At 37.1% G+C, this 10,913-nt stretch overlaps 2 protein-coding genes across 4 annotated transcripts in view; one reads left to right on the forward strand and one right to left on the reverse strand.

The window, feature by feature from the left end:
- The window catches only part of LOC107602868 (UPF0600 protein C5orf51 homolog), an 11,847-nt gene extending 6,524 nt beyond the window's left edge, over window positions 1-5,323 (reverse strand). The window contains exons 1-2 of the mRNA XM_016295479.1: window positions 5,081-5,323; window positions 4,266-4,375 (exon numbers count right to left, since the gene is read on the reverse strand). Of these exons, the coding sequence (XP_016150965.1) occupies window positions 4,266-4,375; window positions 5,081-5,171 (201 nt within the window). The 5' untranslated portion in view covers window positions 5,172-5,323. The remainder of the gene's footprint in view (window positions 1-4,265; window positions 4,376-5,080) is intronic.
- An 887-nt stretch (window positions 5,324-6,210) lies between these two features.
- LOC107602870 (succinyl-CoA:3-ketoacid coenzyme A transferase 1, mitochondrial-like) overlaps window positions 6,211-10,913 on the forward strand; it is a 30,352-nt gene continuing 25,649 nt past the window's right edge. Inside the window, exons 1-4 of one of the 3 annotated variants that reach the window (XM_016295480.1) lie at window positions 6,211-6,486; window positions 7,996-8,074; window positions 8,514-8,546; window positions 10,007-10,097. In XM_016295480.1, the coding sequence (XP_016150966.1) occupies window positions 6,388-6,486; window positions 7,996-8,074; window positions 8,514-8,546; window positions 10,007-10,097 (302 nt within the window). In that variant the 5' untranslated portion in view covers window positions 6,211-6,387. Of the gene's footprint in view, window positions 6,487-7,995; window positions 8,108-8,513; window positions 8,547-10,006; window positions 10,098-10,913 lie in introns of all 3 variants that reach the window. The other 2 variants (XM_016295481.1, XM_016295482.1) reach the window with 2 other exon arrangements.

Raw genomic sequence — 10,913 nt, forward strand, 5'->3', positions numbered from 1 at the left:
TTCCCGACGTCCATTTAGAACAGCATATCTGCGCTTTTTTCTCATTTACCATCGTTACAGTTTGCGCTCAGGACTGTTATGCTTTAAACGTTTGTACCTGTGGTAAATATACAGCCCTCAGACAGAACAGGCAGGTTGTCGATGAGTGACAGAGCAGAATAAGGATGGAGCAAAGTGTGGATGCGCTGTCCTTGAAGGACTTTCAACTCGGTTTTGTTTATACTATTTTGGTTAGCCTATAATTTTAAATGAAATATGTCATAGTTATTTATTTTTCTCTGTGACACTTTTCCTACTCTGTTAACAGAAACATGTCAAACGAATTTAGTATTTTGACAAGACTAATAAAAATAGCTAATAGGCTATTTTTGTACATCCTACATTTTTATTTTTTTTCTCTTTGCGACACTTTTTCCTATTGTGTTGTAAATGTTAAACGAATTGTATCCTGACAAGACGAATAAAAATAAGAAATACAATTTTTGAACATTTTTATTTTCTCTGACACTTTTTTTCCTACTGCGTTGCATAAAATATTAAACAAATTTTGTGTCTTAAGATAATTCATATAAATTCAAGTCAAAGCCAATAAAGACAAGACAAATAAAATAACAGCCTACAATTTTGTGCAGACTACACTTTTATTTGTTAGCCTATCTATCTTTCTTTCATTAAGGGAAATTTAAATGTGAGATTCTGGAAACGAGATCTAAATTTAGCGGGAAAGGTCGGGTCGGGAAGAAAATTATTCTAAGCGGACAGCAGGTGAACAAAGAGTGAATTTATAGCGGGAGCAGGTGGGTGCGGAATATAACCTTGTGGGAGCGGGACTAAAAAAATACTGTGACTGTGAACTAGCTTTGGCTCTTCCTGCTGACTTGAATGGTGATGCTTCCCATTTGTCAGTTGATGGCCTTTCATTTTTAACCAGAAATGTGCACGCTGCTTTTCTGATGTTCACTGAAGTTTTCAGTGTATTTTTCCCATGTCACTTGAAATGTTTCCGTTTTGAATCGTTGTAACCAAAGGCGAAACACATGAGGAAAAAACAAACGATCAGTTGTGGGACTATATTCTGTCATAAATCGCATACCATTCATTGCTGAACTTTCTACCGTCTGTTACTGGAAATGAAAGTAAATTACTGGTTAATATGTCTCGATCTCAATCACGTTTACACATGCTTTTGGTCCGTGAATTAGATCTTGCTCGGGTCGTGCACTGTCTGTGGAGGTTTAGCCAGGACCGCTTCCAGAATTAAATCAACATATTTTATGTTCCGTCCATTGCCAATCACTGCTATTTCAAGAGTGAATCGCGCATAAATATGCGGATGTCATTCCCGAAACTTTGCAGGATGTAGCTGTGCGCAAAGTGTGCTCCCTTTATCACTAAAAAGCGTCACTCATCTTCATTGAGATCTTACAAAGTTACGTTATAATCAATGAAGCTCTCTAAACTGCACAATGAATCTCTTATTTACATCGCGTCTGCACTAGGTCTGCACGATATATCGTTTCAGAATTGACATCACGATGCACGCATCCGCGATAGTCACATCTCAGAATGTGCGATGTTTAGTATAGGCTACTGATCGTTATATTTATACTGATTGTTTTCTTTGCTCACACACAGACATGGTGTCTACACCGGACGTGACAGCTTTACAAAGATTTTAAATACATTTAGTAGCAGAGGTACTGCACAATATTTTCAGTGCTGGAAATCCATTTATCCAGTTGAAACAGCCGCATCGTCGTGGAGAGCGCAGGTCATGGTTACTTAGCATTGGCAGACGACACGAAAGCGCAAGCTCCCGAGTGCTTTGGAAAGAAGGAGAAAGCGGTGCGACTGGCGTTTTCCCACGCGTTTTTAGGCGTGGCATGTGAACGGCCCCAAAGTCTGTCTACACTGGACGTGACAAAGCGACCGTTGCATATCATTTGAACTTTGTGTCAGTACGTCATAGAGAATGCAGCATCAGTATACTGGCGGGGATTTGTCGTGCCGCAACGCATCCAGTGTAGACAGCATCACTGATAATGAGTTCATTGTATTTTGTCGTGTCGCGCCGCTCGCGTCTGGTGTAGACACGGTGAGAGCCATGCAGATGCAGGTGAACACTGAATTCTGTGCATTTCTGCGTCTATTTGTGCCTGAAATACTGTGTTCTGCAAGTATCCTTGTAAACGCAGTTGCTTATGACTTAGGTGAAGGGAAACAATTGAGAAAGAAAACAGATGTGTAACAGTATTTTTTTTTTTTTTCATATCGCAATGTGAATTTTTTCCAATATCGTGCAGCCCTAGCCTGCACTTAGTCATGAGATGATTCACGAGCAACGAGCGTGCAAAACTGCACTTAAAAACTGCGGCACTTTCAGCGGTGAGTGAATTCTGACAAAACGTTTCTGATTGGCCATTGCGTTCAAGAAATCAACAGATATGTCTGTGATTGGTTACATTGCTCAACGGTGCAAAAACACGTTGAGGGTATTTAGCGCTTGGCTAAGAGCATTGCAATAGTCCAACCTGGACAGAACAAGAGCTTGAACAAGGAGTTGTGTTGCATGTTCTGAAAGAAAGGGCCTGATCTTCTTGATGTTGAACAAAGCAAATCCGCAGGACTGGGCAGTTTTAGCAATGTGGTCTAAGAAATTCAGCTGATCATCAATCATAACTCCAAGGTTTCTGGCTGTTTTTGAAGGAGTTATGGTTGATGAGCCTAACTGGATGGTGAAATTTTGATAAAGTGATGGGTTTGGTGAAACCACAAGCAGTTCTGTTTTAGCCAGGTTGAGTTGAAGGTGATGATCCGTCATCCAACAAGAATTGTCTGTTAGACATGCTGAGATGTGAGCAGCTATCGTTATAATTTCTCAAATAATTTGCAAAACCTATTTTTAAAAATAAAATGTCTCAGTTCCTTTCTCCTTTCATTCAATTCAAATAAAAACAATTTCATTTTTCTGTGTGAACTATTTCTTTAACGTATGTAACATACTGTTACTGTTGTAACATACATTACAAATCAATAATAATGAGCAATCACTTGGCATAAATGTGTAGTGTTCATTTTGCACAGCTCTGAAACTGTGAGCCAGTAGAATGTGCAACAGTGCAATATTTTGGCTTTTAATGTGCAGTGCTATCATTCATTTAATTCAAAGTTTTTTCAAAGTTTATTAATTGCAGTAGGCCATATTGGTTTTTCTGCCTCAAATTTAAGACCTCCTAAAATTATATTTAAGACTTCAGTCCTTTGATGAAACTGAATTCAAGACATTAAAGGGTTAGTTCACCCAAAAATGAAAATTCTGTCATTAATTACTAACCCTCATGTCGTTTCAAACCCGTAAGACCTTCGTTCATCTTCGGAAACACAAATTAAGTATTTTTGATGGAATCTGAGAGCTCTCTGACCCTGCATAGACAGCAACGCAACTAAAATGTTCCCAAGTCCAGAAACGTAGCAAGGAGATCTGTAAAATAATCCATGTGACATCAGTGTTTCAACCGCAAGTATACGAAGCTAAAAGAATACTTTTTGTGCGCAAAAAACAACAACAAAAAAACGACTTTATTCAACAATTCGTCTCCTCCGCATCACCCTGTAGTATATCATATACAGCTAGTATATGCGTCATGCCGGATCTGTTTCAGACGTTGTTGTGATTGGATCTGAATGGAAACAGCATATCCGTGTGACGCAGCTGACACAGAACAGCTGTTTATGTCCAGCGGATATTCTCCAAAATGGCACCAGGGTGATGCAGAGGAGACGAATCATTGAATAAAGTCGTTTTTTTCCCTTTTGCGCACAAAGTATTCTCGTAGCTTAGTATAATTGCAGTTGAACTCCTGATGTCACATGGATTATTTTACAGATCTCCTTGATATGGAGGGTCAGACAGCTCTCAGATTCCATCAAAAATATCTTAATTTGTGTTGCGAAGATGAACGAAGGTCTTACGGGTTTGAAACGACATGAGGGTGAGTAATTAATGACAGAATTTTTGGGTGAACTAACCCTTTAAGACACTTTTAAGGATGTATGGGACCCTGTAAAATAAAAAAAAAACTACTACTGAGTTTTTTTCTTGAATTAACATGAAGGCTAATCTAAAGGCTAAAAGATGATATTCGATTACTAATTTAACAATATTTTCATATTAACTGTTTTATTCACATATCAAACATGTTAATATATAGTTACACTATGCTTAAGGGAATGTTGCAGGGTGAGACCCGTGTTGTATGAAGTACCTGTGTATAATCCTGCAGCAGTTTAGGGAGGCTGCTGCTCTCTCCTCCATGTCTATAATAGCTTTTCAACTTGTCTAGTATGGAAGATGCATTCTGTAAGTAGTCATCATCTAGGAAGGGGGGGGAAAAAGCCCAATATGTTAATACTTAACATCTAATAGAGGACATACAACATGAGATTTTATAGTTGGTGGTCTAAAAAAAAACAGCGGTGGTTATATATCGTTCTTATTTATCAATTTTAATGCATGTAAATCTGTAACCTTTATATTAAACGCGACCTTTTGTCTGGCTGAAGTAGGCAAAATACTTATTGAATAATTCTGCTTAAAGAGTTTGACAGTACGTTAAATGCCTATTTATCGCTCATATTATTTAAAGTGAGATCGTAATGTCACATTGCAGAATAACTATAACTACATATGTTATGTTTTATATTATTTGCGCGTCGTTCTGTATCACTGCATGACCACATGCGACTTCACTCAGTTTACGCAAACTGTATCTAACTAGCTAGCCAAAAAAATTGACAAATTACAGAACGTAATAAACGTGCTTTACCGTTTACATTAGCTTGGGGTTTAGTATAAGTACTATGGTGTTCGTATAAAAGAGCTAGTCAAAGGTTTGTCGTATAAACGAAGTGATAGCTGGGCAGGAAAATGTTTGTTGTGATTCGCAGGAATGCTAACGCAGAGCGGCTAAGCTAACTAGCCAACGATGACAACACCGGGCTGATTCAGCCAATGAACATGCGTGATCTATAATAAAAGAGAGTCTGGTTTTGCGCAACTGACGACGTGATTCCCGGTTACCTGGTTTCTCCGTCCGAAGAGTGGCACACTTGTTATCTAACTCAAAAATCCTCCTCTCCAGCTCGACGCTTCGTCTGTAGTCGTCGGCCATGACTGCAAAGCGACAGTCCCGTCACGTGACGAGCGCGCGATTACTCACGTGCAGAGGATTACATGGATGTTTTGTTCTTTCGTTTCATTCATAAACTTCACGCTTGGCACGTATATCAATGCAAGAGCTTACTTTTTCCACTCTTATCCAAATTATCCCCATAATACCTGGTGTTTGATTACAGTGGGTTTAAATATTGGCAGAAGTGATGAATGGGAGTCCGATTCATTTTCCGCGAATCGATTCTTTCAAACAGTTCTTTTTAAAGAATCATTTCAAAGAAAGATTCATCAGTTATTTTATGTTATGACGTAATTATGCCATCACGTGGTGTCATATGGGCTTGTGCCTATTTTATTTTCTTCTGTCCCTTTTTATGTAATTTACGTCTTTATGAAATGTGCATGCTGTTATTATTTGTATTAGCATTTTATTTGTTTATTTATAGCTGTTGTTATTCTGATATATTAAAACTATATTTGTTTGAATACAAAAAAACTTAAAAAAAGTAGGATCACTTTATATGATAGTGAGCACATATTACACATATTAAATATAATAATAAAAAAAAAAATAGCCAAGCAATGTACATACATTTTAATATTAGTGTAAATAATAATAATAAAAATTTTTAGGTTCTAAATGTTTTTATGAGCTGGATCAAGGCTTCAACAAACGGGGGCGCATGAATTGCTCATTTACATTTAACCCTCTCACTACCATCTAGTGATTTCTATAATATAAATAAAAATTTTTAGGTTCTAAATGTTTTTATGAGCTGGATCAAGGCTTCAACAAACGGGGGCGCATGAATTGCTTATTTACATTTAACCCTCTCACTACCATCTAGTGATTTCTATAATATAATATAATATAATATAATAATAAATTATAATATAATATAATATGGATCACTGAGACGTCTCGGACATGTACTATGCTGCGTTGTTCAATCTGGAACCCCTCTGAAAGATTCAGTAGGATTCGTGAACGAATCGTTCAGACTGGTAAGGTGAACAACCATCCGATTCATGAGAATGAATTCAGAAGAATGAGTCGGAAGTCGCTAGATGGTGGTGAGAGGGTTAAATGCAAATAAGCCAATCGAGCCCCCGACACTCCTTCGCTTACTTCATCCCCGCCTGTCTGAGATCAACGAGGGCATACTGTCAACCATCATTCACTACACACAAAATTAGGCCTGTAATTTGCAGACATGGCGACTCTTAAAGCGCTATCTAGAGTGGAGAGTGTGATCATCAGGAACGTGACAGCGACGATCAAGACGAACATCTCGCGATTCTCCGTTGGCAAGGTCAGTGTTTACAAACAGAAGACAGTGCATCCGAAATTTTGCATGATGTTGAACGTGTCGGTGCTTCTGTTTTTGACCCACTTTCCAATGCATGGCGAAGATGGAGGTGCAGATCGTATTAGAAGGCTATGAGTAATCATATATATACATGATGTGTGTGCATTAGTTTAAAAGAATGATGTTTTGCAACGGTTATATATTCACCTGAAGTGAAAGCTTGTGTAATTGCTAATCTCAGAGACTAGTAAAACTAGCCATTTTGTGCTGCATTGTGTTTTCTCAGCAAACCATTTAAAGAGCATCTGCATACTTTTGACCTTGATTTTCAGAGTCACAACCAAATCGTTCATGTTTGTTTTCATGTATTTGTTTTATTGTTGACCTGGAAACAAATGGTCACTAAGCAATTCTGTCATAAACTATAAACTACCACAGATTTGATCAATAACTTCCATAAAAATGCTAGTTTTTAAAATTAGGACAACCAACTTGACAGCATTGCCAACACTATTTCTTGGTTAACAGTAACCTAACTCTGCTCTCTCCTACTCACACGCCTCCCCTTTTGTTCCACCCTCCAGTTTTGGCTTATTATATCTCACAACATGTGAACTAGACTGCTATAATAACTAGCTCTTCTCAGAACAAGGAGAGGAATTCTCGCTGACCGCTAAGCCTAGGTTTTGAAGTCCTATAGTTATGACACAGTCCCATGCTAGTGTCATGTGGCTGTGAGGATCATCAGGTTGTTCTGTATGCAGTCAGAGCAGAAACCTTTGAATGACTGTTTCAAGGAATAACAGTGGTGATGATCATACATGGTTTCTTTGTTGAGTGAGCTATTATGGTCTTTGGAAAACTACTATAACTCAGTATTTTTGTATGTTATTATTTGGTAATACTTCTTAAGGCTGACATATATACAAAACAGAAGCAGTTGAATTATTTATTGAGTGATAAGTGTTCAGCTGTTTCCTCTCCTCGTCCTTTGGTGGAGCTTTTGTGAGGTCAAACACGCACTGTTGTGTCAACAAATAAAGATATAAATGAAATGGACGTCTTGGCTGGACTCCCGGGGTTTGTTTAGCACGTGCATGTCAGCATGGGAAAGTGGTCAAACTGTTGTAGCTGACCCAGGAAATGGATCTTATGACGTTTATTTCAATTCACTTTTCTATGCATGATTTAAGATTCCACTGCCTCATGAGAGGCGCAGCACTCGTGAATGGTAAAGTCAACCATTGATCTATGTAGTATATGTATTCCACTAGGCTGTATTCCTCAAATCGCTACTTGTATGGAATTGCGTAAACACTTGATTTTTTTCAATGGAAAATTAGGTAGAAGATTGTCAGGAAGCTTAAAGGATTTCTAGTGTTGTACATATTCATTGACTGTGAATTCAAGTGTGTAAATCTCTTTCATTACTGCTTTAAAGTTGTTGCCTTTAGTGTTTGTTTTTAATATGTTCAGCCTACTTCATTCACCCTGCTAAATGTCTGTTGTTAGCAGACGTGTGGCTGTTACTTTTCCACTTCAAGTCAACGGTCCGGACAATTTTATTCAGACCCCCTAGACGCCGTCAAAGATATTCCTAATGGAGCAACTATTCTTGTGGGAGGTAAGGGTTATGATGTATCATTACCTCATCCTTTATCAGTAACTGTCTGCTTATTACTTAGACTACAATTCACAAGTGTTGGGGTCAGTAATATTTTGTTAAATGTTTTGAAGTAATGTAAGAAGTCTCTTATGCAAGAGTTTATTATTATGTGTTTATTCTATCAAAAATAATTCAGCAGGTAGTCCATTACTCCACACTCTAAAAAATGCTGGGTTAAATTCAACCCAGTGCTGGGTAAAATAGGGACAAACCAAGCAATTGGGTTGTTTTGACACAGCAGTTGGGTTACTACCCAGAAGGTTGGGTTAAACATTTAACCCAACCGCTGGGCCAAAACAACCCAATTGCTGGGTTTGTCAACGGTCCGGACAATTTTATTCAGACCCCCTAGACGCCGTCAAAGATATTCCTAATGGAGCAACTATTCTTGTGGGAGGTAAGGGTTATGATGTATCATTACCTCATCCTTTATCAGTAACTGTCTGCTTATTACTTAGACTACAATTCACAAGTGTTGGGGTCAGTAATATTTTGTTAAATGTTTTGAAGTAATGTAAGAAGTCTCTTATGCAAGAGTTTATTATTATGTGTTTATTCTATCAAAAATAATTCAGCAGGTAGTCCATTACTCCACACTCTAAAAAATGCTGGGTTAAATTCAACCCAGTGCTGGGTAAAATAGGGACAAACCAAGCAATTGGGTTGTTTTGACACAGCAGTTGGGTTACTACCCAGAAGGTTGGGTTAAACATTTAACCCAACCGCTGGGCCAAAACAACCCAATTGCTGGGTTTCTCCACACTCTAAAAAGCGCTGGGTTAAATTTAACCCAGCATTTTTTAGAGTGCAGTCTTCAGTGTCACATGATCCATCAGATATCATTCTGTAATGCTGATTTGGTGTTCAAGAAACATTTCTTCTCTTTATTATTCTTATTACTAAAGCAGTATTCTTCAGCTTATATTTGAATTGTATTTATTTGCATTGTAATAACTTTGTCACTTTTAATTAATTTAAGGTGTCCTTGCTAAATTAAAGTATTTAATTATTTAAAAAAATCACAGAATTTTTGAATGACTATTATTATTATTATTATTATTATTATTATTATCATCATTATTGTATATTATATTATATTATATTACAACAGCCTTGATAAATAGCTGACGACAACCATTTTTTAAATTCTTTAATATCCTAGTGTTGGGGTCAGTAATATTTTGTTAAATGTTTTGAAGTAATGTAAGAAGTCTCTTATGCAAGAGTTTATTATTATGTGTTTATTCTATCAAAAATAATTCAGCAGGTAGTCCATTACTCCACACTCTAAAAAATGCTGGGTTAAATTCAACCCAGTGCTGGGTAAAATAGGGACAAACCAAGCAATTGGGTTGTTTTGACACAGCAGTTGGGTTACTACCCAGAAGGTTGGGTTAAACATTTAACCCAACCGCTGGGCCAAAACAACCCAATTGCTGGGTTTGTCCCTATTTTACCCAGCACTGGGTTAAATTTAACCCAGCATTTTTTAGAGTACAGTCTTCAGTGTCACATGATCCATCAGATATCATTCTGTAATGCTGATTTGGTGTTCAAGAAACATTTCTTCTCTTTATTATTCTTATTACTAAAGCAGTATTCTTCAGCTTATATTTGAATTGTATTTATTTGCATTGTAATAACTTTGTCACTTTTAATTAATTTAAGGTGTCCTTGCTAAATTAAAGTATTTAATTATTTAAAAAAAATCACAGAATTTTTGAATGACTATTATTATTATTATTATTATTATCATCATTATTGTATATTATATTATATTATATTACAACAGCCTTGATAAATAGCTGACGACAACCATTTTTTAAATTCTTTAATATCCTTTACTCTCATTCACAGGTTTTGGCCTGTGTGGTATTCCAGAAAATCTCATCAACAGTTTGCTGAAGACAGGAGTTAAGAGCCTGACTGCAGTCAGCAATAACGCAGGGTAAGCCTTTTTTATATGTAAACAACAACTTAAACCTTGCCAAAAACTGTGATTGCACTGAATTCGACCAACTTTGTTACTCCACTAGTAGGATTAACACTGACCTCCTGTACTTCCTGACACATGCAAACAACAGAAACAGCTAATATTGAAGTATTAAAACCAAGCCATAACGTCAAGAACCAACAGTAAATGATGCTTCTGTGATTTCAGATTTAAAATCCATTTGGAGCCTTTTGAGAAAAGGCAAAATAACCGAAACAATAAGATAAACATCTGAGGTCATTGAGTACAACACCATAACCAGTGTTGGGGAAAGTTACTTTTAAAAGTAATGCATTACAATATTGCGTTACTCCATAAAAAAGTAACTAATTACGTTACTTACATTTACATTTAGTCATTTAGCAGACGCTTTTATCCAAAGCGACTTACAATTGGGGGATACATAAAGCAATTCTTCTTAAAGAGGCAAACAGACACAAGAAGTGGTTGTAATACCAAGTTCTTAGACATTGTTCAAATAAGTACAAGCTAGAAAGAGAAGGAATAAATAAAGAGAGAGATTTAAAAAAAATAATAATAATTTTTATGATGACGTCAAGTAGTTTCGAAAGAGATGAGTTTTCAGCTGTCGCTTGAAAATTGTCAGGGATTCAGCATTCCGGATAGGGGTGGGAAGATCATTCCACCAGCCAGGAGTGGTGAATGAGAATGTTCTGGAAAGTGATTTTGAGCCTCTCTGTGATGGTACCACGAGGCGTCGCTCACTAGCGGATCTCAGACTTCTGAAGGGGATGTAAATTCGTAGTAGTG

This window comes from Sinocyclocheilus grahami, unplaced genomic scaffold (genome assembly GCF_001515645.1).
Source record: "Sinocyclocheilus grahami isolate Dianchi unplaced genomic scaffold, SAMN03320097.WGS_v1.1 scaffold336.1, whole genome shotgun sequence".
In the NCBI taxonomy this organism is placed as follows: Eukaryota; Metazoa; Chordata; class Actinopteri; order Cypriniformes; family Cyprinidae; genus Sinocyclocheilus; species Sinocyclocheilus grahami.